This window comes from Camarhynchus parvulus, chromosome 1, assembly GCF_901933205.1.
Source record: "Camarhynchus parvulus chromosome 1, STF_HiC, whole genome shotgun sequence".
NCBI classification, from domain to species: domain Eukaryota; kingdom Metazoa; phylum Chordata; class Aves; order Passeriformes; family Thraupidae; genus Camarhynchus; species Camarhynchus parvulus.
Genome location: NC_044571.1, coordinates 99,697,145 through 99,723,801, shown reverse-complemented (window position 1 = coordinate 99,723,801; position 26,657 = coordinate 99,697,145). Strand labels below are relative to the sequence as shown.

General features: G+C 40.1%; 1 protein-coding gene across 1 annotated transcript; it reads right to left on the bottom strand.

Annotated features, from left to right (window-relative positions):
- On the bottom strand, positions 1-26,657 carry BACH1 (BTB domain and CNC homolog 1). The gene is made up of 5 exons (XM_030957640.1): positions 26,594-26,657; positions 14,466-14,763; positions 11,246-12,631; positions 9,402-9,608; positions 1-3,321 (listed from the first exon to the last, which is right to left on the bottom strand). Exons 2-5 carry the CDS (start codon positions 14,703-14,705, stop codon positions 2,860-2,862), a joined length of 2,295 nt encoding a protein of 764 aa, XP_030813500.1. The 5' UTR covers positions 14,706-14,763; positions 26,594-26,657; the 3' UTR covers positions 1-2,859.

Sequence of the window (26,657 nt, the reverse complement as noted above, 5' to 3'; positions counted from 1 at the left end):
TTTATTGCAGACTTAGAAAATACTGAATTATGAAAAATACAAAATCAACTGTTGTAATTATCTGTTTATTTTACAATCTGTACGCCATCATACCCATATGGCTTTAAGATAGTCTGTTCAAAGTATTTTAAAACATGCTTTAACAAAGTATTTTACTATTTCAAAACCGAGTATTTCTTTACTGGAAGAGAAAAAAATAAAACCAAACTCCAAAAATATTTTCCTGAGAATTCTGTATCATAAAATTGTCATTCATTCGTAACATTTGCAAGTTGATGATATAGGCTTATAGAAGTCAACATGCAACTTGTAGGTCTATGGTATTAAATAAATATTTTTAAAATTACTTAGATGCAGCTGGTCAGGCAAAAACCTACCCTCAAACTTCATCAAGTTCCTATCAGGTTTAAAAACATGATGTTACTTTTATCATAGGTCAATGACTGCCATGATTCCTGCCCTGGAATCCCTCCACCATCAACTATAAGGAATTCAGGCTGTGGCTGATCCCCGGACTCCAGTAGTGGAGCACAACTCTTTAGGGATATTCCAGCCTCACACTTGGTCATCACTGACCTTGTTTTCCAATATCTGCAGCCAAGTGTGTCAGCGCTTTGGGCCACTGGATAAGCTCCCAGACAGCCATTCCCTACAAACATGCTCCACCTCGTTAGAATAAGGACTGACCCCAAGGAATTCCAACTATATGCACTATTAGGACAATGTTTTAATGCCATTGCCCACGTAATTTCAGAGCATCACCAGCTTTAAAAGTGATAGTAGTTATGAACAGTAGAGGTTTGGGCTTTGAATTTTGTTTCTTATTGTTTCTTGTTGCAAACAAAATGGAGACATAAGAGCAAAATGCTTCCCAAGGTGGCAGCATGGGAGGGAGACAGGATTAAATTAACCAGGAATCTACAGAAACTGAAGAAAAAGCCCAGAGAGCTTCATAAAGTCATACATATACAGGATCATCATATTTCAATTATGTCATTTAAGAGAATTTCAATCCAATTATCATGATGTCTGCCATGTAGTATTTATTTCTGAATTTCAATTACTGCAAGCATTGTGATTTATACAAGCTATGCGCCATCAGCATATTTTTTCCCTTAAAAAAGTAATGATATATGATGAAAATCCAAGGATTCACTAGAGATTTGAATCAATCAGTCCCATAGGTGAGGTAGTGTAGTCATTTGTGTTGTGTGCTGGTTATGAGAAGTCCTGTTGAAATCTGGTAATTTTTAAATTTTTGTTTTAAATAAGTGGCTTACTGTATTTATTAATGCTATGTTACCTATGGATGGTGGGGAGAGGAAAAAGAAGAGCCTTGCCAAGAACAAGTTTTGCCTTGCTGCAAGGTAAAACTGAAAAGCAGTATTTACAAGGGCCATTGCTTAGTTGCTGCCTACTGTACATGCACACAAAGACACAAAAAGCTAATACACATTCTGAGGTAGGAAATGAAGAATTCCACTGGCTTGTACAAGATTCTTCATGTTTTGTAAACCAGCAAACCCAAAGTTTTCTGTGGTGAGGTTCAATACTTAGTTCTGGTGTGAGAATAGCGTCTAAATAACAAAGCATCATTGGTATACAATATGCATCCACTGCTATGTAAAAATCTAGAAAATGGGCATTATTTTCAGTAGCTGAATTTCTCCTTCACAAAGTAATAAAGGAAATATCTCCAGCTCATTTCTTCAATAAACTTTTTATATAGCTATACTAATAGCACAAGCCATTGAAAATATAATACAGGTTTAGCCATAAAGTATCCTGAAGATTGATTCTGAAATAGAACTTTACTGGTCCCAGTGATCAGAGAACAAATATTTGTAACTTACTTTAGGCAGTTAGGCACTGAAATAAAAAAATGTGGCCTGAATACCTTAAAAAAAAAAGTCTGTCCTTAGACTTTCACAATACTTTGATTCCAACTTGCCACAAAGAAGCAGCAAGCTTGAAGGTGCTAGGACAGGAAGTCACAATACAGCTGTGAGTTTTAACAAGCCTATGGGATTCAGATGCCAGAGGATCCAATGCACACTCATCCAAGAACTGCACCAGTTTCAGATGTCTGCCTTCCACAGTGCCTTGTTATTCCTCTCACTAAATTTAGAGAAGAGAGCAGAATGTGGCAGCACCTCTGCTGCTCCAGTTCTTTTAATTCTGGACTAGAGTGACAAGACAAAACCACTTATTCAATAAAAGCCTACCACTAACCAATTCTACTACCAGTAGTAGTAGCTTACTACTTTAGTTCAGTAAAAGTCTTCTGTGGGATGGGGAGGGGAACAGCAGGAAGCAAGGAGCAATACCAGAGTGCACTTTTCAAAATCTCCCCATCCTGTCATGTAACTTACCCCATCAACAAAATGAACATTTACAGAGCTATATATGTTTCTTAAGGTTTGTTTATCAGGAAAAAAGAAGTCTTAGAAGAATTCCAGGTATAGAAGTCATTGTGCATAAACAGCTGTCAGGAGGCTTTCCTTAAAATGCAGAGTGGCATTAAGTACTGTGGCATAAATCAGAGTAGGCTGCTCTATATATGAACAAAACTTCCTCACAAATAAGCACCTGTGCATGGAATTTGTACTTTCCAACAGCTTTCCTGAACCCTCCTTGGCACCCCCACACAGAAAAAGCCCCAAGGCTGACACATACAAATTACCTTCTAGAACTACACAGAACAAACCCAAAGCTTGCCAATGGTGACCGTGGAATTGTCAATATAGTTTCAAAAGATAAAAGTTTTATCTTCTCTCTCACTTAGTAAGTTACATTCCAATAATTCTCAATTCCACTTCTAGTTGCAATGTTGAGAGGCTGGCAATGGGGAAGAGAGATTCATTCATCTGTAGTGCATTTGTCAGTCATTTGCTGGCAGAAGTCTGTGATGCCACTGCTCTGCCCACATGGCTCCAGCAGCGACGTCTGCTCCAATGATCGGGCAGGAACCGGGTGCAGTTCTTGGACTTGGTCGTACGTGGCCTCACACACACTTTTGACACACTGGTAACGGGAACTCTGCTCAGCTGTAGGGGTGACACCTGAAAGACCATTTGCTGATTCTACAGATGCTGCTACCACAAGCTCACTATCAGATGGAGCTGTTTGTTCTCTTTTTGGGAACAAAAATGAAAGTGGACAATCTGAAGAAGAATATTTTGCAAGTATTTGTATTTGCTCTTGACTCAAGGCTGCTTCCTTACACACCTGCTGGCAAAGTCCAGTCAGATTCTGCTTTGTCTCACCCAGAGTTGATAAAATGTGGTTTCTTTCCTTCAGCAAATTCTCCTTCTCATTTTGCTGCAAAAAGAAAAACAGTATTTTAGTCTACATTTCAACCTAAGAACTATGGTTTAAGCTCCTATCAAAGCTAAACCAAGACTTTAAATACTCTGGTGTGCTGAAACAGAAGTAATTTGGCATTAAGAAAGAAAGCAGCAACACAATCAAACACATATCAAAAGGCCAATCCTAACCTCTCTGGAAGCATCATGAGATAAGGTATTTGATGTGGTTTTTCAGATATGCAGCTTTTTCCAAACTCATGCTGGCAGACAAAGGAGTAATTTGTAGTTATTGAGCAAATGAAACATAGCTGCACTTACTGTAAATATTCCTGAAACACTAGTTCTACAGGATAACACAAACCATTACCAATGAGCCAACAAAACATTAGGCAGTCTTCATAGAGATCTGTATTTTAAAACTGAAATGCTGAAATGATGAAAAACATCACATTTTAACTATTGCTACTATTCCACTAGATTAAAGTAACTTCCATTCTCAAGAAGTGCCAAATCCACTACAGGACAAACAATGGAGTTAAGTATAGTTCCTAAATTAGAAAATTTAAGAAAGGTAAAGGAAAGAAGATGTGGTGTACAACTAACAACCTAGAGATAATGCAGCAGGATTGTCCAAGCATGTGGCAACAAACAGGATGGCAACTCAACAATAAATATCAAGCAGAAAAAAGTAGCCTGTATTAAATCAAGCTTTTATTTGGCCTCAATGTTGTGAATTTTTCTGAGGCTTCTGACAGAACTGGCTAAAGATGAAAAGACACTGATAACTGAGAAATCTAATCATGGAAACAAGCAACTTTTTGAATAAAGAAAAATGAGGAAATGACAAAGGACAGGGAACAACCAAGACCATCATGAAGAAGTTGAATGAAAAGGACAAAGAACCCGAATCCAAACGTGTTGCAACACATACATTTTAAATTCTGTAATTAATTAATTAAAAGACGATAGAGTTTTGAAAAAAAACAAGGCCTTAAGTAGTTTTCAAGTTTTAATCATAGGGACTATGTGTTACAGCTACTGTTATGTCAATTCACTCTTGGAAAGTTCTATTATTTTCACTCCTCTTCACATCCCCTTTTGCAGAGAAACCTCATACTGCAACCTCTACAACTTCTTTTTGAAAGAACTGATTAAGTTTAGGCAACATTTGGCAAGAGAAACAGTTGTTGCCAGTTCTTTTTGTCTAAAATTAGAAGAAAGAGGACTTGGCTAAGAAATTTCTATTTGTCAGCATATTGGGAGCAGCTGTTAACCATAAAATATGCCACACTGGAAAGGAGCCATCAGGGTCACCGAGTCCAACTCCTGGGCCTGCACAGGACACCTCAAGAGTCACACCCTGTGCCTGAGAACTTTGTCCAAACACAAACTCTGTCAGGCTTGGTGCTGTGACCACTGCCCTGGGGAGCCTGTTCCAGTGTCCAACCACTCTATGGGGGGAAGAGGCTTTTCCTAATAACCAACCTAAACCTCCCATGACTGGGCTTTATGTTGTTTCCTCGAGTCCCTGTCACTGGTCACAAAGAGATTGGCACCTGGCCCTCCAGAGGATGCTGAAGACCTCAATGAGGTCTCCCCTCAGTCTCCTTTTCTCCAGACTGAACAGACTAAATGCCCACAGTCACCTTGCATAAGATTTCCCCCCTCCAGAACATTCCCCATCCTCATGACCCTTCTCTGGATGCTCTCCAATGGCTTAATGCCATTTTTTAAACCATGGTGCCCAAACCTGCCCCAGCACTCGAGGTGAGGCTGCCCCAGTGCAGAGCAGAGCAGGACAATGTCCCCTCCTGCCTGGCTGGCAATGCTGTGCCTGATGCCCCCAGGACATGGCTGTCCCTCCTGGCTGCCAGGGCACTGCTGACTCGCGTTCAGCTGGCCACGGACCAGGAGCCCCAGGTCCCTTTCTACAGCTGCTCTCCAGCCTCTCCTTCCCCAGCCCATGCACACAGCCAGGGCTGTCCTGTCCCAGAGCACAATCTGGCACTTGCCCTGGTTAAACCTCACATGGTTGGTGACTGTCCAAGTCTCCAGCTGGTCCAGGTCTCTGCAGGGCCTCTCTGCCCTTGAGGGAGCTGACAACTCCTCCTAGTTTAGTGTCAATGGCAAACTCAGGGTGTGTTCCATGGAGTGCTGTGTCCAGGCTGTTAATGAAGGTGGTGAGGAGCACAGGGCTCAGGATGCAGCCCTGCAGAACCCCACTGGGGACCAGAGCCAGCCTGATGTCACCCAGTCACTGTCACCATTTGCTCCTGAGCCATGACCCAGTGGCTCTCCCCCTCATGATGAGTTTACCCAGCTGTGGGCTGGACATTTTGTCCAGAAGGATCCTGTGGGAGCCTGTCCAAAGCCTTGGTGAAGTCCAAGAGGATTACACCTACTGGCTTTCCTAGAGCAGCGGGGCGGGTTACCCTGTCATACAAGGAAATCAGTTTTGACAAGCAGGACTTTCCCCTCTTGGAGCCGTGCAGGCTGTGACTGATCCCTGCATTGTCTTCCAGGTGTTTTTCAATACTGATCAGAATAATCTTCCCCATTCCGTTAGGCAGATCATCTACTACCTTTTGGGTATGTAGAGGCACTCAGTTGTGTATTATGGACTGACAAAATTATCTGGACTGCTATTTAAAACAAACATGAACATTCAGAAATAGTTATTCCAGCATCAATTCCTCATGCCCCTTCTGAAGCTGTTGACAGGTTAATACATTTAAATAGTTTTATTTTATCAGCATTATACTAATACTACAAAAAATGTCAGTTAGTTTTGAGATCATCATAAACTGAGAGCTCTTTTGAATCTCCTGGTAAGGAATGTACTTAGTTCACCCATCTCACCCTGCTATAATATATATAACAAGATCTCAATTACATTTTTCTTGGAGCACTGACACATCCTCCTCAGTTACAGAATCTTCAGCACAGTAGTGCTTCTGAAGACCAGTTGTCCTCTACTCTGCTCCCCCTCACAAGTGCCCTCCTTTTAAGTTTCCAAGTGAAAAATCCAAGGATGGGTCAGGTTGGAAGGGACCACAGTGGGTGATCTGGTCTGACCTCTCTGCTCAGGCAGGGTCATCCCATTGTCCAGGAGAAAGTACAAGGAATGTGAATATACACAGGGCCTCTGAAAGAGCTGTTTCTAACAAGTCAACATCTCCTAAAGTAGCCCTTGTGTGTTTTCAAATACAGAACATTAGTGACCAACAAGAACATCCAGATTCAGCTGAAAGGTCAATAAGCAAAGGCTATATGGGAAGGTAAAAAAATGACTTTATCAGTACAGAAGATCAAAAGACATGATCAAAGGTAACTCTCCCAGATAACAGACTCAGCACTGAACAATATTTTTCTTCAATAGAAGTAGAACTTAACATAATATTTTCAATTTCACAGAATCACTTGGGACAGGAGGTACCTCAGCAGGTCTGTAGTCTGACCTGCTGCTCAAAACAAAGTCAGAGATCAGGTCAGATCAGGCTGCTCAGGGCTTGGCTCAGCCATGCCATAAAACCCTCAAAGACAGCACATGTACAGCCTTTCAGGGTGAGCTGCTCCACTGCCTGCCTGTCCCTGCTGGAGGAAAAAACTTTCCTTACATTCAGATGAAATCCCCATTGTAATTTGAGACCATGTCTGTCGTTCTCTTGCTGCCAAGTACTCCCTCAGGCAGCTGAAGATCTTCCACTACCAAAGACTCTATAAGCTCAAGGACTGCCCCACAGATATGGGCAGGCAGCCATTAGGGTCTCCCCACCCCTTTTCCAGGTAGAAGTCCCATTTCTTCAGCCTCTCACCACAGAAGTACTTCAGGCCTGGCCATCCCAATGGCCTTCACCCAACAATTCTGTGTTACATGTGCCAAGATAGGAAACAACCACTGCCCTCCAACAGGGGGCTGCAGTCCTGTTAACACAGCCCAGGACACTGAGGGCCTTTCAGCCTGGACATGTTGCTGACCCATGCCCAGCCTGCTGTCTGCCCAGGCCCCAAGGTGCTTGTCAAAGCTACTTGCCAGCTGTTAGTCTCCAGCCTCTAGTCAGGCAGGGGTCATCCTGTTCCAAATATAGGACTTTTCCAAGAAACACACCACAAGCATCTTCTGAGAGAGAAAAAAACTGAAGCAGCACCAAATAGAAACCAATACAAGACAACATGCTGCACATACTGAAAACCAGGATAAGGAATTCCACGAAAAAGTATTTCCTAACTGGTAGTACAGAGTATTATGTTCTTGTCAAGAGCTGTCAAACTATTGCTACACCATTCTATTCCCTCTCAAAGCTGCATTACAGATGATAGCATGAGAAGATCAAAGTCTAAAAGGTCTGAGACATGACTGACACAGAGAACAGGAACAAGGCAGTAGCCATCATGCCTGAAGCAACGTGGCTGTACCACACATACCTCCTCCATGACATCTCTTTTCTTCCATCCACCTGGAAGTCATGCCTGGACAGATCTTGAGGTTTCTGTATTTGTGTACAGCTTATACAAGTTTGATGATCCGTCAGGCATGGTCAACACCTCCAAACAGAGTCTTTTCAGGAATTTCAGAAGAAACTTTCAGCACAGTTGAAAAAAACATATGCAACTGGAACATGTTTGTGCCTAGAGGATGATTCATATAACTCAGACCCCACCTCACAATTCTCAAGACTCAACACTTATTATCTAAGCCTTGTACAGTGTTACCTGTCAAACAGCAGACATTCAGTCTGTTCCAGCACAGGTTCACAGAAAGAAGGATATTATGTTATAATTATTAGTCTCAAACAGCCACATGCCTAATCTTGCAGATCAACCTTTAATTCCCTGCCCAAGTATTGCAAAATATTGACAGTTACATAACAGAAATGACAACATGATGACAAAACCAAGCAAAAAGTTCTGAAATGTCAGAAATGCAACTTCTCTCTTCAGTAAGGATATTATTAGTACAATCACCTGATTACCCTCCCTCACAGAGCACCTTCATTGAGCACAACCTGCTCTGTCAGCTTATCAGAGCTCTATGGCACTGCAAGCCTTCCTTCAAAGCCTATCTCCTCACTGCAGAAGTAGGAGTAGATGCAGTGAAAGATGCTGATCACAAGAAAATAAGTTTCCAGTCCGTGGAATTTGACTCAAATTTTACTTTCCTTTTCACTTTGAGTCAAAAAAGATGCAACATGACTGCTATGTTCCAGCTGATGCAGATACCAAATTCAGGTACACCAAGCCTAAAATGCTCCATGAACAAGAATGAGAGTACAGTAGTCCTAAACAACTGAACTGTTTCATGCACATGGTTATGATCAACTATGAAACTGAGATTAGAGTCAAAGACTTGTTTTTCTGAAAAGCCACTCAATTATCTTCTTGCCATTGTTATTTTTTACATAATCTTAACCTCAGATTACTTACATTTCTCCTAAGTTACATATTTATCTTTTTATTGCCTTCTTAAGGAGGAGAAAATATATTAACAGATGGCTGCTGAGAAATCGGGATGCATCAATTCCTTAGCTACAATCTTGATGCAACTGCTAAAAAGGCAAGCAACTTCCCAAGTTCTTCTGTACCTTCCGCCTTTCTGCAAGGGTCTCATTTTTAACATCCAAGACTCAGAAACAGTTTGCCAGCCCATGTTGATGTGTTCCAAGAACAGAACTTACACAACTGACAATTGCATAACTGCAAACTTGATCATGAGCAATACCAGGAGCAGAGGAACAAAATCTTGAAGCAAGAAAGGGGAAGAGGCAAAAAGCAGTGTAGGATAACAGTCTGGGAACCATTCTGTACAATTAAATTCAAAGCTTATGGGTTTCAGAAACATCATTCACCAAAAATTATGCTGTGATGCAGGTTTTATTTGACTGGAAACAAGTCCACAGAAGGAAAGATGTGTGTACTTCAGAGCAAGGTTCAGAAAAATCTAGAACAGTTACTAAGGAGTTATACAAGACTGATAAAGTTTTTTAAGCTTGAGTGGAAAGAGTAGTAAATCACCCCACTCTCAAGCTACTGCCAGATAGGCAGTCAAGATGTTTAGAGAAAGACATGACAACAGCAATGAGTATTTATACATACCAGTTTTTCAATTTCAGATTCAAGATTTTGTATACAGTCAAGCTTTCTCTTGCGACATCGCTGCGCTGCAATTCTGTTTTTGCTTCGTCTCCGGATATCGTGAATACAGTCCAATTGTTCAGGAGTTAATTTATGCATTTTCAGAAATGACTGGAAGTCATTTCTGGAAAGTGAGATAATCCTTTGTGCATTAAACGGCAGTTTTACCTAGAATGTGAGATACAGTTGTAAATCCAAGGTGGAACTGATACACACAAACACCAAAAACTCAAGTTTCCATTTTAAGCATTCTTTACCACACAACTCATCTTTATTCCCACATCTCAGAGACAAGAGCAAACTAACAGAACCACCAGATGATGGGATAAAATCCAGGGGATTCAACTACAGGAGTTCAAGCACAGGTGCAATAGAGTATTTGCACATTACAATAGATCCTTACAAGCAGATTCAGAGTAGGCTGAAAGCTACTTGTGTGTGCATCAAATATGCAGGTGATCCACTCTAAGAAGTTTGGTGAGATATAAAACAGGTGTCAAGACTCACTAATATAGTCTAAAGTTTTCCCAAAGCTGCTATTAAGACTGCAAAGTGCATACATTTTTATACCTATGCTTTTTTTTTTCTGCAGGAAAAGTTCATCTGAAACAGGCATTTCCTTAAAATACAGAAATTACAATATTTGTCTTTTATTTTTTAGAGTTGGAGAAGACAGAGGACCAGGCTCTTGCTACTGTTGTATACCTGAGCTACAAAAGCATTTGAGATCACAAAGTGTTGACTAATACTGAAAAACATATTTACCTTTACAAAATAATCACTATGGTCTTGAGTATCCAATTAAAGACATTCTATTTTAATCCTTACATTTGAGTATAGTAAGTAGCAGAATATGTCATCTTGCTGTGATCAAAGATCTGAATTTAGTTTAAAAAGAACACAGAGAAATCTTTTCTCTGATTGGCTACTACTACTGGTGACAAACAGGCAAAAAATAATAAAAAATCCCAGAGTACTGTCCTCAGCAATGGTACTACCTTCTCTGTCACATAAAGGTGAGGAATGTATTTAACCAATTCTGGACTTTTGTTTAGCATTCCAGATTTTTTTGTATTGATGGCATGTTCCACTTATGTTCAGTCTCAGTAAGGCCCTGCATCTTGAAAGACAAAAACCCTAGTGCTTTAATAACAACTGAATTTTTGTAACACTGAATGATCCATCATGCAGAGTTACACTGCAATTCCATGATTCTAAGAACTGAGATGGAAATTGTTCCAGGTATATCACTTAGTGCTAGAGAAGGAGATAGAATAATATCGCCTTCTTATTACAGCTACTGAAGCCAGCTTAAAAGCTTAATTGTCACTTCACATTAAATCTGAAGTATCATTTCTCTCTCATCTCCACCCCAAGCTCAGAAAACTGGTAAATTTCTATTAAACAAAGGTTCCAAGTTTCTATTAAACAAAGGTTCCAAGAAGTTTAGAGTTTTCTTAAACTCTAAAGTGAAGCAGGTAAAAGAAAAAAAATCAAAGAATGAACCTTCATGTCTTGATTTAAGGCTCACAACCTTTTCTGACGGTTGTTCCAGAAAAAATCTTAAAAGATTAATATGTAGGCATCTAACACTTCAGTATCTGATCAAAAATACTTTCATACTGTTAATTCAGGGAGACTGAATAAAAGTGATCTTCCATATAAACCTCTGAATGGTTAAAGTTTCAGTTCCAGACTTTTTAAAACAAGCAGCCACAGAAAAAACCCCAAAACAAAGAAAACTCAGATTTTTTAATATGGCCTTAAAAGACTGGGCAGCAAAGGATCCATCAGGATATTCTTACCTCACATTCTTGTTCTCTTGCTGAACAGGATTCACTGTCCCCCTCAGTGTCAGTTTCCGAATCCTCTCCCAAACTTATCACATAGTTATAGGGACATTGTTCTTGTTGCTGTGCCTGAACATAATCTCCACTGTTTATTTCAGAGCTGTTGGAGCATCCTTCAGTGCTCAGGTTGCTTATAAAGGGGCAATTGACAGAATTCAGTGTTGTAAAAGTTCGCTGAGGGCAAGGTTCAGGGCTTTCACTGATCCTGATCCCCAGCCACGGGCACTCTGATTTTTTCCCCAAGTACGAGGGCTCTGAGTACTCTTTAGAAGGCGGTAAATGTACTTGACAGGCATCTGCGCTGTGAATGTCACTCCAGAAGCCCTGTGCTAGCTGTTCTGCTATCTCTCTCTCCACGCTGCTTCGATCTCCAGCTGAGGTGATGTTAGTGGCTTCCCTAACGCACAAATCCACCTTTGAAGATGGGTTACCTTGACTTTCAGTTTTGTCATTTCCAGCTCCAGCACCTGACACAGCTTTTTCAGCTAAGACTGTGTTGTTTTGCATACTACTGAAATTCAAGTTACCATATTGCTCACAACTATGTAAAATAGACACAGAATTGAGTCCATGAGGTGCAGCAGAGTTTTGGGGGAAAGCAGCAAGATCCATTTTCTCCACAGGACATGACACATTCTGAGTTACAGAATCTCTCTTTGACTCTTCTTTTTTCTGAATGCCTTCTTCCCCTTCCTCCATTTCTACCTGAGTCTCTTCACAGTTTGAGATCAGCTGCATAGGCACACACTCCTGAGCTTTTTGTATGCCATCATTATCAGGTATTTCCTTCTCCAGAGAAGTTGCAAATGGGGGTACCTGAACATCTTTAATACTGGAACTGGACTCTGAAGTATTAACTTTGTCATTTCCAAAAGCTTTCTGGAATTTTCTATACTTTGGGCATTGGGAAGATAAGCTGGAAGCACTACCCCTTTCTAAATGTACAGGATCACAATTTTGATTGGCATTATTTTGGAGAATAGGTGATGATTTAGCATTTTCTTCATCTTTACAGGGCTTTGTGTCAGGAATTTGACTATATTCCTTTTCCAGAAGAGCTTCTACTTCATAATTTATTTCTAGGTCTCCATCATCCACATGGCCAGTTTTAGGGTTTGCTTTCTGACAATGCTGTGTGCAACACTTCTTCCTAGGACATTCCTGCTGATCCAATTTAAAGTCCAAAAATCTGAATTTGAGAAACTGAAAGCAGGACTCTTCAATGTTGCGTACACCCAAAAATTCTGCACATTTGCAAACTTCAGACACATTGTCTTTATTTAAAACTAGTTTTGCTGTATATGCAAACTGAAGCAAAGGACTAAATCCTTTAAGTGTTACCTGTTACAAAAACAAATGAAAAAAAAAATTAGTATGGTCAATTTGGGTTTAAGCAGAGAAATACACAAATTTACCTGTCTTGCCAGCAGGACAGAGCACAGGACAAAAGCAGCAGACTTGTTCTATAGTGAAAACCTGGTCAAACTCATTCTGAAACAATTCTTCTGATACAATTTTATCATGCACATTTTGTGACAGTTTACTGTGATCTGTCTCAATAAAACATTCTCACAGCACAGTACTAAAAATGGAAAATAATGCTGTATACTGAAAACCAGTAACCAGATTCCAACCTCACAAAGATATATTTCAAAGCAAGTTGTACACTAATTACTCTATAGTATGCTGCTGGTATTTAACAGTAATTGCTCTTCAAAAACTACAATTAATCACTTAGTCTTATGCACCATTCATGCAAAAAAAAGTTTGAAGAAATTGAGTTTGACCACATATGATTATTTACTACTACAGCCACCTACTCCTTTCTTCCTCCCATAGATTTGAAGAAAGGCACTCAAAACCGGTACACCAAACAGAATTCCCAGTTTAAAGCCCCTTTAGAGCAAGTGATTGTAATTGAACATTCACAACAGTTGCCTATCAAGGAACACAGAGATAAACAAAAACTGTGTCATTAGAAACTGTGCAAGATCTTCTACACATGAAACAATGTCTAAGGAATCAAGTAGAAAGCCACAACAGATCACCAACTACATGACACTTCCTTTAGCCTCTTCTCTGCAAATGAACAATAAAGCAGTAGGTCCACTATTAATACTCAAACTCAAGTCCACACTCTGCTCCCTGCCTTTACTGAAATGACCAGTATTTTATGTTAAATAAGGCACTATATCAATGCATCAACTACACTGAATCCTTCTGCCAGCAAAATAATGAATTATTCATGCAATTCAATTTAAGAATCAGTTGAGGGTTTGTTTACTTTGGTTTTTTTTAGTAGTTGTTTGGTATGTTCTTTTTAAAGAACACAACACATGAAGTTGATGAGATCTGCACAGAGACCAGTCCTTTAAAACTGTCTGTAAACATGACCTTCCTAAAGAATTCTTAAAATAGCATTTGAAATGTGCTTTGGAGATTACACCACCACATTAATTCATCATTCATAATGTGGGGAAGTAGAATGCAAAAGACAGTTTATCCATAAACTGTCAACATGTCTTCAGACCTAGTGTAGTTAAAAAAACATTAACACAACAAAAACATTACAAACAATTAACGAACATTAACATACACAACAAACAAAAACACTAACAAACATTAAAAAAAATTAACAAAACAAAAGTGTCTTTACAAATAAGTAGCATTCATAAATGAAACTGAAAGAAAAAAATACAATGGTATTTAAAAACTGTACCTTCTTTCTATTTAAGGGAGAAACACTGCAAAAACTGCAATGATCAAGAGAGGAAAAACACTCTACTCCTTTCACTTTCTCTTACACATTTCTGGCTACCTATGCTCAAGCAAGAAAAAATTGTAGAAAGACTCTTAGTGTGACTGACCTAGAAAAGCAACTCTTGCAGTAGTCATTTATCTAATTTTTATTTGGGATTAAAGTCAAAGAATAAAAACACTGGCAAAAACGAACAGACCCCAGACTAAGATGACAGCAGTTAGTCTTTACAATATAACACATATTAAATACTTGATATAAAAATATTTCTGGTACCCCAGATTGTGGGTTGGTGTCTTTCAGCTCTTAAATTCCCTACTCTAAATTGTCAGTTAAACACCAGCCTCCCAAAAAGAGAACGGAACAAAGCAGATTAGAAGCACTGGCAGGTAAAATGCAGAAGGGAGTGACACTCACCTCTTCCGGTAAAGTGATGATAAGATCAGCGTCCACCTGGCCCACAATTCTTGAAAGGAAGTAACTGCTGCAAGCTGCAAGCACAGCTCTGTGAGCCCGAAATCGCTGATCTTCCACTAAAATGGTAACATCACAAAGGATATCTTGCTTTCTCTGATCGTCAAGGCTGAGGAGTACATTGGTACTGTGCACTGAGGATTCATAGGCAAACACCACACTGTTGTTCTCACTTAGAGACATTCTGTATCACAGCTGGTGGTGTGAGGCTCAGGGGAAAGCATGCTTCTGTGCTTCACACCTGGGGAGCAAAGAATACAAGTTGTACCCCTGAAAGTCATGTCCAACAGGAACCTATTGGTACTGAAACATGAGCACGTGAAATGCGCACTGTTCTGGGCTAACTGTTCTTCAAATTAGTACTTCAAATAAACACATGCTTGTGATATTTACAGTACCCAAACCTTGATATGTGCATCTTAACACAGCTTTTATAATCTCATAGACCAAAAAATGGACTTCAGCAATAAAGAACAGTTCTCTATTAGCCTAGTGATTCAGAGATATACATTTACTGTAACACCTAGAAATTATCTAAGCTTTCACTCTTAGTAATTGGTGTATTCTAACTCCAAGACTATGAAAATGTAAAGAGAAATAAAACAAATGCATTAAACTAAAGTTCTAACAAAATACTATGTGAGCTACTTCTGTTTACTGATTCACCTAATGCAGACTAAAATACATGTGTTCTGTCTTCTTTCAAAAGTATTTTGTCTGCTAAACCAATCAGGCATTGGTAAAATACCCAGATTTTCTAGTAAGTTGGTGTTTTGTTTTAAAATTTGAATTCTCTAACTGCCTTAACACAAACTTTTTCCCCCCTTTTCTTCCATGACTACTTGATTTGTCATACTTGTTACAAGTTTGCTTTCCCAATGGATCATTATGATTCAGATCACCTGGCAATGGAATAGTCTCTCTTCTGACAAAGTTCCAAAATAACTGTATTCATTGGATAATAAACAACAGTTAAAGTTACACAATATTTAAAACCTTGAAATACATAATGGTTCTGAAGATTCTTAAATTTGCAGAAAAATAGAAGGGCTAGGGAGAAGGCAGTTCTGCTAGAGAGTGCAAAGTTTGAAAGCATTTCCAAATCTGATCTTTACACTGTATTTCACTTTCAATTGAGCCCTTCTTCAAATTAAAATGAAGAAAAAATATTATGAAGAAGTGTCCTTGCTCAATCAAGAAACCACTTAAGTCAGATTTGGAATTATCCTGCAAAGAAAATAAGGTATTCCTAGGACACATTATACCTTAACAAAGCAAGCACTGAGATTACACTTGAGCCCAGAGTTCCTGCAACTGAGCACAGCTGTGGAGACTCACAGCTGACACGGGACTGCCTCATCCTTCTATTGCTCAACAGAGGTTGTTGCCATCGGCCAGCTCCCAGCAATAATGAAACTGTAGCCAGTGCAAATCAGCCTTCAGGTGTGGGGAAGCTTTCACAACATGGGGAGTGCACAGGGCATGGACATATTTAAACACACTGTGGAAAAACCAACCACACTGTGCTCCTGGTTACTCACTGCTCCAGCTATTTTCACGGCACACGGGCATTTTGAGTGAACTTTGGAACAGAAAGAGGAAGAAGAAGATCCCCATTTCCAGTGGCAATAGCAGCAGAGTACTAGTCTGGACCCCAGTGAAGCGCAGAGCACATGAGCACTCCCTGCCTTTCCCACTCCCTTATGGAACACTGTCTGCTTAACTTCACCAACAAAATGTACAAATGTACGGTGAAAACAGAAGTTTTGAGGGGAAAATCCCTAAAGTTCCACAAACTTGAGTTTTTCCCGCTAGGAAGCGGTAAAGTGCTATATACCATGCACTGTTAATCCTAAAGGGCTTATTTTTGGAAGGAAACAGTTTAAATGTTTTCACATACCTAATAACAAGACTACAGATTCATTAACTTAGGAAATATTTAATTTCCAGTCAATTTACATGGGAACAAAATAATTCCTCATGGAACTGCTATTCATGAAATTCTATTTTTATAAGAGCTTATGAGAAGTAACCAGTGCAATATAAATTATATATTCCTAACTGGATTGCTCTATAGCCTAACTTATCATATTGCTCACATCTCACAGCACACAGAGTTTAATGAACTATAACTCTGTATTTGTTACAAGGTGAAAAAAACCCCAAAACCCCAAAAAGGAACAGAGGACAAACCAGAAAAATTGAAGACTAAATCCACAGTGGTGGGGAGTGCAGGGAAGTATTACAGACAGGACATATTCTGGGTGAACACTTAGGCAAAACTCATGAGGCAGACTATAGTGAAAGACAAGCCTTAAAGTGGTTTTTTTTTCCTATCTTCTATGAAGAAAGAACCCTCAGACAGACAACACATATCATAAATGCTGCTTTTGGGTTTTTCCTGATAAAATAATTTATTCCAATCATTCCAATATCCAGTTCAGTTCATTACACTTCCATAGCACAGAAGGCTAAAAGGCACACTAGTTTATTTCTATTTATATAGATACAGACAAATTAATGCAAAGAAGAGTTAACCCTCCTTCTCACTTATCTCTGTGAGACACACACCATCCTTTCAAAACAGCTTCTGGACAACTTGGAGCACTAAGGGAAAGCTTACAGTGTTTAAGCTGCCAAAAAAACCGACCAACCACAAAAAAACCCAAACAACAAAACCAAAAAAACCCACTATCTTCTGTTTTTTGATAAGTGAATGAAATACTTCGTTTGAGCATAACTCCATTTAACACTTTACTCTGACAGAATGTTGTACTTCCTAATTGGACTTCATCAGCCAAGTTATGTCCCCTCCGTATTTAAAAGCTACCTTTAATAAGCATTTCAAGCTTTAGGAGAGCCTTCAAAAAATGCCACAAAACCAAAAAATGCCACTCCTACACTACACTCAAACACTAAATTCCTCTCAGTCTTTGTAAAATTTAGCTACTCAAATACGATAAAAAGAAATCCAAAGGTAAGGTATCAGAAAACTGAAAATGCTGGTGGAAACAAAAGCATGAAACGGGAAAGAGAAAATGCAACCACTGTAAAAAGCTGTTACACTTAAGAATTAATAGGTCAAACTTGTGAATGTCTGAATTCTGTTTTCCAGTTGCGTAATAAGGGCAGGGTTACACATTTATGATTGTATCTGTCACAACAGCCAACCAGATTTTCCACAGCAGTGTGAGAACAAAATAACTTCTCTATAACTAGATTTGTTCTGCACACATCCACAACAAGAACGCTTCCTGTCACAGCAAAGAGAAAAAGTACATCTCCTCTGTAAATGGTTTAATTTCTCTTCTACTATAACTGTTCTTCTAGAGCACTGAGAAGTCTTAGAATTAGTTTTATTTATGATAGGGTTGACAAAGAGGGAAAAAGGTATGAAGCAGAGAAAACAATTCAATTAAACTTACAAGTGTGTCCTGCAATTGTCATGAGGACAGGCCTTCTAGGTTTTTCTGTGCATTTTACGTAATTTAATTTTCTACAAATATTACTTATCAGGCTCTTTTTTCCACTCTCAGAAATATTATTAATATCAGCAGACAGGTATTAAAAAGGAAAACTGATCCTACAAACAACAATAACAAATCATATCCTTGGAAAGCAGTCTAAAACTCCTATAATGCTATTTGTATTTTAAAAGTAACCTTCAATCAAGGAAAACTAAAAGTAAGCACAGATCACTTGGAAAAGTATTCCACAAGCAGATGCCTGTATGTGGAAATCACTGCTCACAAATGAGGTGCCAACAACCATGTGACTGAGGGCAAAAGATGCTAAGAAAAAAAAAATCCAAGAATATTATTTAAGATATTTGTAGCAGACATTGCCATAAAAAATATGGAGAGTCCAAAAAGATCTTCCAAAACTTAAAATAGTTCTTATAGCACAGGTTGGAAGGATTAAAGAAGTAACACCATGAAAGCTCACTTACTACAAATCCTCAGTTTGTGGAAGAAAACTAATAGTGTGAGCATTCCTCAAATTCCTCTCACCTGAAACCCTGCACACCTCATAACCTCATACTCTTGAAAATTAAAAAAGCTTGTGAACATAAGCATACACACATGCCAGTATAAAACCTACATGAACACTTGAAGCACAACCAATCAAGTTCTGCTTTGAGAACACAACCAAGCCTGCTACCACAAAGTTTTCATTCTTTATCAGTGATCTTGAGATAAATAATGTTTTGCATAAGGACAAAAATATTTCCTCCTAAGTACCAGTTATAAAACTTTACTCTGCTTTATCAAAGAACTAAGAGAAGTAACTCCATTTTTTCTCCCTACTAGTACACAATTATAAAAATTATGCCCAACAGTTACCTGCAAAATTACCATATCTTCAGTAAATTTAGACATCTCTCCATCCAAATGACTATATATAGACTACATATAGATATATATATATATGTATTTCCAAAGAACATATACATACTTATCTTAATGGAAATTAGTACTGCAACCACATTTAAAAAAGGAATACATGTTTAAGTACACAGTACAGAGACCAAAGCAAGATGCTTATCAGGACTCACTGTAAAATACACATCTCATCCAAGGTTCATTTTTCTCATGCATTCAAAGTCATTCATTACATTATTATAGGAAGGTAATTGTGAGGTACAATGAGTGTAAGGTACTTTAAAATTAGGCTGCAGGTTTGCTCATCTGAGTGCTTACACCTGATAACAATTACTGCTCTTTACTAGCTGACTGGAGAATAAAGGGAGATATAAAATCCTTCACTTCCTTCCACCACAGTCTCTGCTTTAAAGAGTCATCACTTGTTGCAGATCCTCAGGTAAACCATAAAGTCTTCCCATTGATAGAAAAAAAAAAAAGTATTCCAAATATGAGAATCGTGATGGTTGAAACCAGGTAAAAGTAAAGCTATAAGGAGCTGTTGTTGCTAGGTTACAGAAGAAAAATAGTAGTTAAACAGGTAACATTGTTGAGGAATGTATCCAGTGCAGGCAGAGTACAAGAGTAGGAACAGAGTGCCAGAGTAGAACTCAAAATAGTGTGATGTATTCCTCATCCACACAAAAATCTCACACAAGGCAGACACACTTTCATCCAAGCTCAGCACCACCACCACACGTAAGAGGGCACTCAACATCCTGTGGACAAATAAGTGTCCTGGAAGAGTTGAAGGAAGCTAAAAGGCATGAAATTGCCATTGAAGGCGACAAAAGCACACACATTTGTATATATGTTTACCAAAATGTTTTTTGAACATTCTGAACGTTTCAAGTGTCATTAAAAATACTAAATCAGAGCACAGAAACCCATGAAAATCAATGACAGTCACATCTTTACTACTTTGAAGACTTAGACATTCAGGAAAAACAGCTAATTACATTTTACAATCTTCACTCTTCGTGCTAAATCCAAGGACCTGGAAAATTAAATTCCAGTATCTAATGGTCACCATGATGCACTGGGAACACCAAATCCAGAGGCAGCATCAAAGTTTGTCTCCCAAATTCTTTTTTCCCCTCCAAACTACAGGTTATTCAAATTCAGGAAAAAAAACCAGAAGAGCGGAGTAAACTGGAGGAGGTTTTGATACAGAAATCATTTGACACTCTCCCTCTTCTCCTGGACAGCTGAGGACCAGCACTGCAGTAAGCCTTGCAGAGCAGCTACTCCTATCCAGCAGGACCTCTCTGTGCTTCTGTGACCAGGAATTTCCTTATCACCAGCTGAACAATGAGGAATAAAGGACTCATCCAAAGGCATCCGATTTAGCTCAATCTAGGACCCAAACCTAACAATTGTCTCAAAGACTCACTGCCAAACAAAACACAGCAATCTACCTTGTTACCATCAATTTAATGTACCCAAGAGCAACTGGGCAATGAACCAGCAAAAATGGACCTGTGGTCCTTCTGTTTTAAGCTCCGCTAAGCCATAGTTCTAGCAAGAGCCAAGCAAAAACACTTGAGCTACAAGAGTTACATCCTATGAGCTCAGTTTTCTTTTAAAGAGCAAAAGCCTCTTCTTTTCCATTGGTGAATAAATCCAATTCAGATATTCCTACAAAGAAGAGCTAGCTTTTAGTCTAGCCTCAGATATCAATTATGCAGCCCTACCATCCAAATAAACTCAGTCTACAGGTGTCTGGCTTTTTTCTGATCTGCACCTACTATATAATTTCCATAAATGATCCAGCTTACGGTTATAAAAATGTAAACAAACCCCTGTTCCTCAGTCCTTTCTTAGTGAACAAGCATCCAGCAATACCACACTGGGTATCAATCCTCTCTAGCAATTGCAGAAAGCGTCACTTATACACTGGTGAAGGTCTGAAATAAGAGAGCAGAGCGCAAAGCTCCCCCTGGTACCTGTAGAAGCCAGGCAGGACACACCTTGGCTGTCACTGCCCTCTAAGCTGCTTGAGCTTGGGCACCCAGACGTAAATTTAGTTGTGATCACAAAAATGGTAAAACTAGCAAGATTAATTTATCACCTAGCAGACAAAAGGGTCTGTTCAGTTAGCACCATGCTTCTAAAATATCTGTATTCTTGGAACAAACTCCTCAGTTGGCAAAAATACAGTTGTAGACCGTCAAAAATACAGCCTGGAGAAAACAAAACTCTTGGTGCTACTCCTATTATGCTGATCTATTGAATAAGTCCTAGTAGGTCCATCAGTTTTCTTAGGGCTGACATTTACACTTACTTTAGCCTATAAAAAAAGCTCTGTCATCCACACATGTCAAGTCCAAAGCGACAACTATAATTTACTACTGCTAAAACAAGACAGTTTAGATAAGACACAGCTCATTCAAAACACACTGCAAAGGCTTTTTTTCTACAGTTTTATCTCTCCGTCCTTGCCCCCAGCTATCTCTCCTTTTAAGGAAATAGTTATATTACAGATGAATGCCTACAGTGGTTAATAGCTGCTGATTCACATTATGCTGACAAAGAATGAACAAGCATTTTATTGTGCATGTTCATTGCTTCATCTTCAAAAAGACTGCAAAAGAAAAAAGTGATAAAAGCACAAAAAGCAAGCTTTGCTGCCCAAGAACAATGCTTTCTCCTTTAGGAAGAAAGTATATTTATTCTTCAGTTATTAGTAGAGTCATAATTCTAAATTGTCTTCTTTATTAGTCCAAAACATGGAAGATATTATTCACAGCTAAATTACCTATATGAGATTTTTAAAAATTACTAGTTCGTATTTTTGTAGCATAATTTTAAACACTGCATTTGGACTCCTGTCAAGTCACAAGTGAGTATTAAAAACAATCACGGAAGTCTGACAAGTCTTAAGTCTGTGCTAAGAGTCTTAATTTGTTTTCCAGGTTTTAAGACTGAACACACACGTTTTTTCTCAGTATTTGCAAGTTGTATGAGAAATTGGGACATGGGAAGGAGAGCATGGGGGATCCTGGGAATGCTAGTAGTAACAAGCCTCCAGAAGCCATGATTTTAAAAGGAAAAAAGAGAGTGATACCACGTAACCATGGACATTTTCCAAAGAACAGAAGTTTGAAAAGCTTCCCCCAGAGGATGACACAAAGTCCGTATCAAAGCCAAATAAATCCCAAACTACTCTGCACTTTGCCATTATTTTAGATGATGCTAATTGTTTAATTTTTGGATCAGGGATGAAAATCATGATGTGGTATTTGGTTTGTTTCACTGCTAAAAAATGAAATCGGTCTGAAGGGATTTCAGAGACTCCTCTGAAAAATTCCATCACTTACAGCCCTTCAGTTGTGTTGGTATTCACAGAGAATTGCTCTGGAAAGATAACAATGCACAGACTTTCCAAAGAACTTAAAAAAAAACAACAAAAAACAACCCAAAGCACCTATCAACAACAAAAATAACCACAAACACAACACCCCCAAAATACAAGTAAAAATGCTTTTATTTTTTCTTAAATAAGAACTAGGTTAGACAATAAAATATTCACTTAGGACAAGTGAAGCATGCACAACTAAAATCTACCGTCAACTCCTGCCTTTGCTTAAAGGACAAACACCTTTGTATTTAGAGCTACATATTCCACTCATTGCTACAGTTAAACAAACCACATCATTAACTTCATCTGAATGACTATCACAATCCATTTAGAAGCATGTATGTCAAAATATGTATGATGAATACTAAATTAACCATTTGATGTACTTAGAAGGGCACAAGAAACAAGCTGAAAGAACTGCAAAACAGCTATATTTCCAAGTCAAAGAAAATACTGGTTGGAAATGATATTTAGAATCTCATTTCTGCCATTATCTGTTTAATTTTGATTTGTTTCCACAACTGTTCCTCACAGTATGTGAAACTGAAAGAAACCTGCAAATGTTTTAGACATAAATCAGAAAGAACTTCAGAAACATTTCTATGAAAACAGAACAGCACAGGTTTATCAGAACTAACAATATATAATAATAAAACTTAAATATATATATATATGAACTAGACCAGGCTTCAGATAATAAAGGTCTAGCAAATGTCTCCAACAAATTACATCAAACTGTCTCAGTCTTCCCATCCTGAAACTGTAGACTATTTCCTGTCTGACATATGATGTCAAAAGACACAATCTTACTAGCTGACCTGTAAATAACCATTTTTGGGATGCTACCACATGAAATACTGATCTCCAGCTCTGGGGATCCCAACATCAGAGTGACATGGATCTTCTGGAATGAGTTTAGAGAAGAACACAGAGATGCTCTGAGGGCTGGAGCCCCTCTGCTCTGGAGACAGGCTGGGAGAGCTGGGGGTGTTCAGCCTGGAGAAGGCTCCAGGGAGACCTTGGAGCCCCTGCCAGAGCCTAAAGAGGCTCCCGGAGAGCTGGAGAGGGACTTTGGACAAGGGTCTGTAATGGCAGGACAAGGAGGAATGGCTTCAAATCAAAGGAAGCAGGCTTAGCTATGAGAAAAATTCTGCCCTGTGAGGGTGGTGAGGCCCTGGCACAGGCTCCCCAGAGAAGCTGTGGCTGCCCCATCGCTGCAGTGTTCAGAGCCAGGCTGGACAGGGCTTGGATCAACCTGATCTAGTGGAAGGTGTCCCTGCTCATGGCAGTGGGTTGGAAATGGATGATCTTTAAGGTCCCTTCCAATACAAACCACTCCAGGATTCTGGGATTTGATGACCTTAAAAGTAGCATGAACAGGGCAAGCAAGTGCCATATATTTACTTATTGTAGCATTTGTCAATGGGCCAAGACTGCGATCCAAACACCTACAAACATTATGTTAACAGTTCAAATAAAGTCATTCACAAACAAAGTATCTCAACACAACTTTTAAGATTAATTGAATATTCTTTAAGATACAGGCTCTCATTTAAAGATATTTAGTTACTGATACCCTAGGCTACACCTCTCCCACTCTCCAATGTATGTTTAATCATTAAACTCAATTTATTTGTATTTCACCAATGCTTCTAAAGTCAATTTACCCTTCACAGCACACTTTCCCCTTTTTAAAGTTTCAGCAGCTGATCGGTCAGTTGAGCCTTCCTCTGACCTTCTAACTCACTTTTATACCAAATACTACATTTTCCCTTCATACTTAACAAAAATAAAACTTTCTTCCACCCTTAAAGAGTGCCTTAACCAAGAAACACTGCATACTGCTGGAAACAGAGTGACTTGTGATGCAGTCTTCGATTTGTTACAGCAAAGTAAGCCTTTCCATCACTTTTAGTCCCTCTCCAGACTGCTTACCTCTGAATCAGAGGTGGGGGGCAGGGAAACCTGCAGGTGGATCCTCACACATTATCCCCACTGAATCTACACAACTCAATGATTGGTTCAGCACTTAATTTTGGCTCACTCAATGTTTTGTTCCTACCCACATTTGCATCAACTAACACACTGCCTCTGGTTTGACTGAGGTCTACATATAAACAGGACTCACATTATGAATACCACAGGGTTTTCTCCTGCTCCCCAAAACCTCCCCCCATGAAACTTTCAGTGGTCAAATTCTACAGGACAATTAAAATGCCAGCATTCAGACACAAACATGAACCCTCTGACTGATCTACCACTCTTCTTTGCCCCACACCAGCATGCCCAGAGCAGGGAGAGAGACAGGACTGTGGTTAAAAGAAAACCCATGAAAGGTTTATAGAAACAGGCTGATTATCAAACGTGGAAGGCGGGGATGACAATGACAAGGAGATTTGTTGAGCTATGTTTCCCTGAACCATAGAGCAGAGTTATTTGGGATTTAAAGAACTCATGTGCAAAGACCAGTCTATTCTACACCTAACAAGAGTGCCCACCTGATCCAAAGCATCAGGTAAAGGGTATGGGTTTTAATACTAGACCCATTCTATCATAAGAAATTTATTAGTGTTCAAAATATCCTTTGCATAAGAATTTTAGAACCTATTAAAAGCAATTAAACATTTAACACATTAAGATCTTCCAATAAACTCAAAGATACAGCTGATGGAAGCTAAAGCTCTACTTCAACATTTTAGTTAAAATCAGGAGTGTGCTCGCGAAGCAAACTTCCCAAACACTCAATTTATTATGGTTTTGTTCACATCACAAGATGAACCCAGACAACAAGAGTAGGCTCTTTTTTGAAGTACATTGGAAAACACACTCTAGAAGTTCTCAAGAATTTCAAATACTAAGGGATTTAACCTTTTTTGCAGATTTATTAAGCCGGGTCAAAGGGAACCCTTCTGAAAAACACAGTGGGTATTCAGTTTTCAGTGACAACTGTTTCTCTCGGCAAATCTGCCTGTTTTGGGCCTCACTGCTTGCTAAGGCACATACAGGCTTATTCACTTGAGTTAGGGCATCCAAGAGTAATTATGCTAGTCAAGTAATCTTTAAAGTTAAACTCATATCACAAATAGTATTTTGTGATCTACCTCAGATGGTTTAATTCACTGTTGACAGGAATATAGTCCTTTCTTTTCTTACTGTATGGTGTAATAGTTGAGGTTAAAGAACTGATTCTATATGCTAGAGCAGTCTGAGTGCCTCATCACCTTAATGTATAGTAAATTGAAATGACTCCATTACTGCAGCCAGATGTTTTCCACACAAACTCCCTTCCTCAAGTGCCTCAAGGTAACGCGTCTGTCAAAATTTACTCCACATACAGTTATCTCTACTGCTACAACACTTTCTCCCCCCTTTTTTAGTTCAATAAGGATTTGGAAGACGGAGTTGTAGATGATTTTAGGATTACTGTCAGGCTAAAAGGGGTAACTGTTCTTTTGTGATTACTACATTTCCACCAAGCCCCAAAGCACGCCGAGGATCTCAGCGCAGAGAACAGGACGGACAGGATTTGTATTTCGTTGTTTACAATCTAAAGCAGACCTTCCCCGGCTCCCCCCAAAGGGAAACACCAGCTGCAGGGCAGAGCGGGGATCCCGCCGACCTCCCAGCGGGGCAGAGCCGGTCCTTTCGAACAGCACCGGGCAGCGCGGCGTGGGACACTCATGCCTGGGTCAGCGGGGCACAAGGGGACCCCTGCGAGCCGGGGGAGGCACCGAGCAAGGAGCGGGCTCGGGGAAAGGGGGGGGCAACACCCTCAGCAAGGAGAGGGCTGGGGGCAAGGGGGGCACAACACCCTCAGCCAGGCACCGAGTAAGGAGCGGGTTTGGGGAAAGGAGGGGGGCAACATCCTCAGCAAGGAGAGGGCTGGGGGCAAGGGGGCAATACCCTCAGCCAGGCGCCGAGCAAGGAGGGGGCTAGGGGGAAAGGGGCAATACCTCAGCCAGGCACCGCCGAGCAAGGAGGGGGCTAGGGGGAAAGGGGCAATACCTCAGCCAGGCACCGCCGAGGGAAAGCTGCCGCCGGTGCCCGGCGCTGACGAAGCGCCTCCGCCACCGCCCCGGCGCCCCCGCGGGCGGGACCCCCGACCCTGCACGGGCCGGGCCGCACCGGGAAAAGGCCGCACCACTGGCACCACCCCTGTGAACGCGCCGCGACCCCAGCCTCGTCGCGCCCTTCGCCCGAAGGGCGCCGCCTTGGCACCCCCGCCGCCAACCCTTCACCGCGCACGCTCCCGCCGGCGGCCGGTGCGGCGCAGCGCGGTCCGGCTTTACCTCGGCGCTCGGTGCCGGCCGCCGCCTCACGCCGTCCTCGCTCGCCCCGCGCGCGCCGCCCGGC

Bases quoted from the DNA above. Each gene is read 5' to 3' on its own strand.
- BACH1 (XM_030957640.1), bottom strand. From the start codon at position 14,705: ATGTCTCTAAGTGAGAACAACAGTGTGGTGTTTGCCTATGAATCCTCA. The intron at 12,632-14,465 runs GTGAGTGTCACT...TTTTTGTAACAG, and splicing joins TCATCACTTTACCGGAAGAG to GTAACACTTAAAGGATTTAG. The intron at 9,609-11,245 runs GTAAGAATATCC...CTCACATTCTAG, and splicing joins CAAGAGAACAAGAATGTGAG to GTAAAACTGCCGTTTAATGC.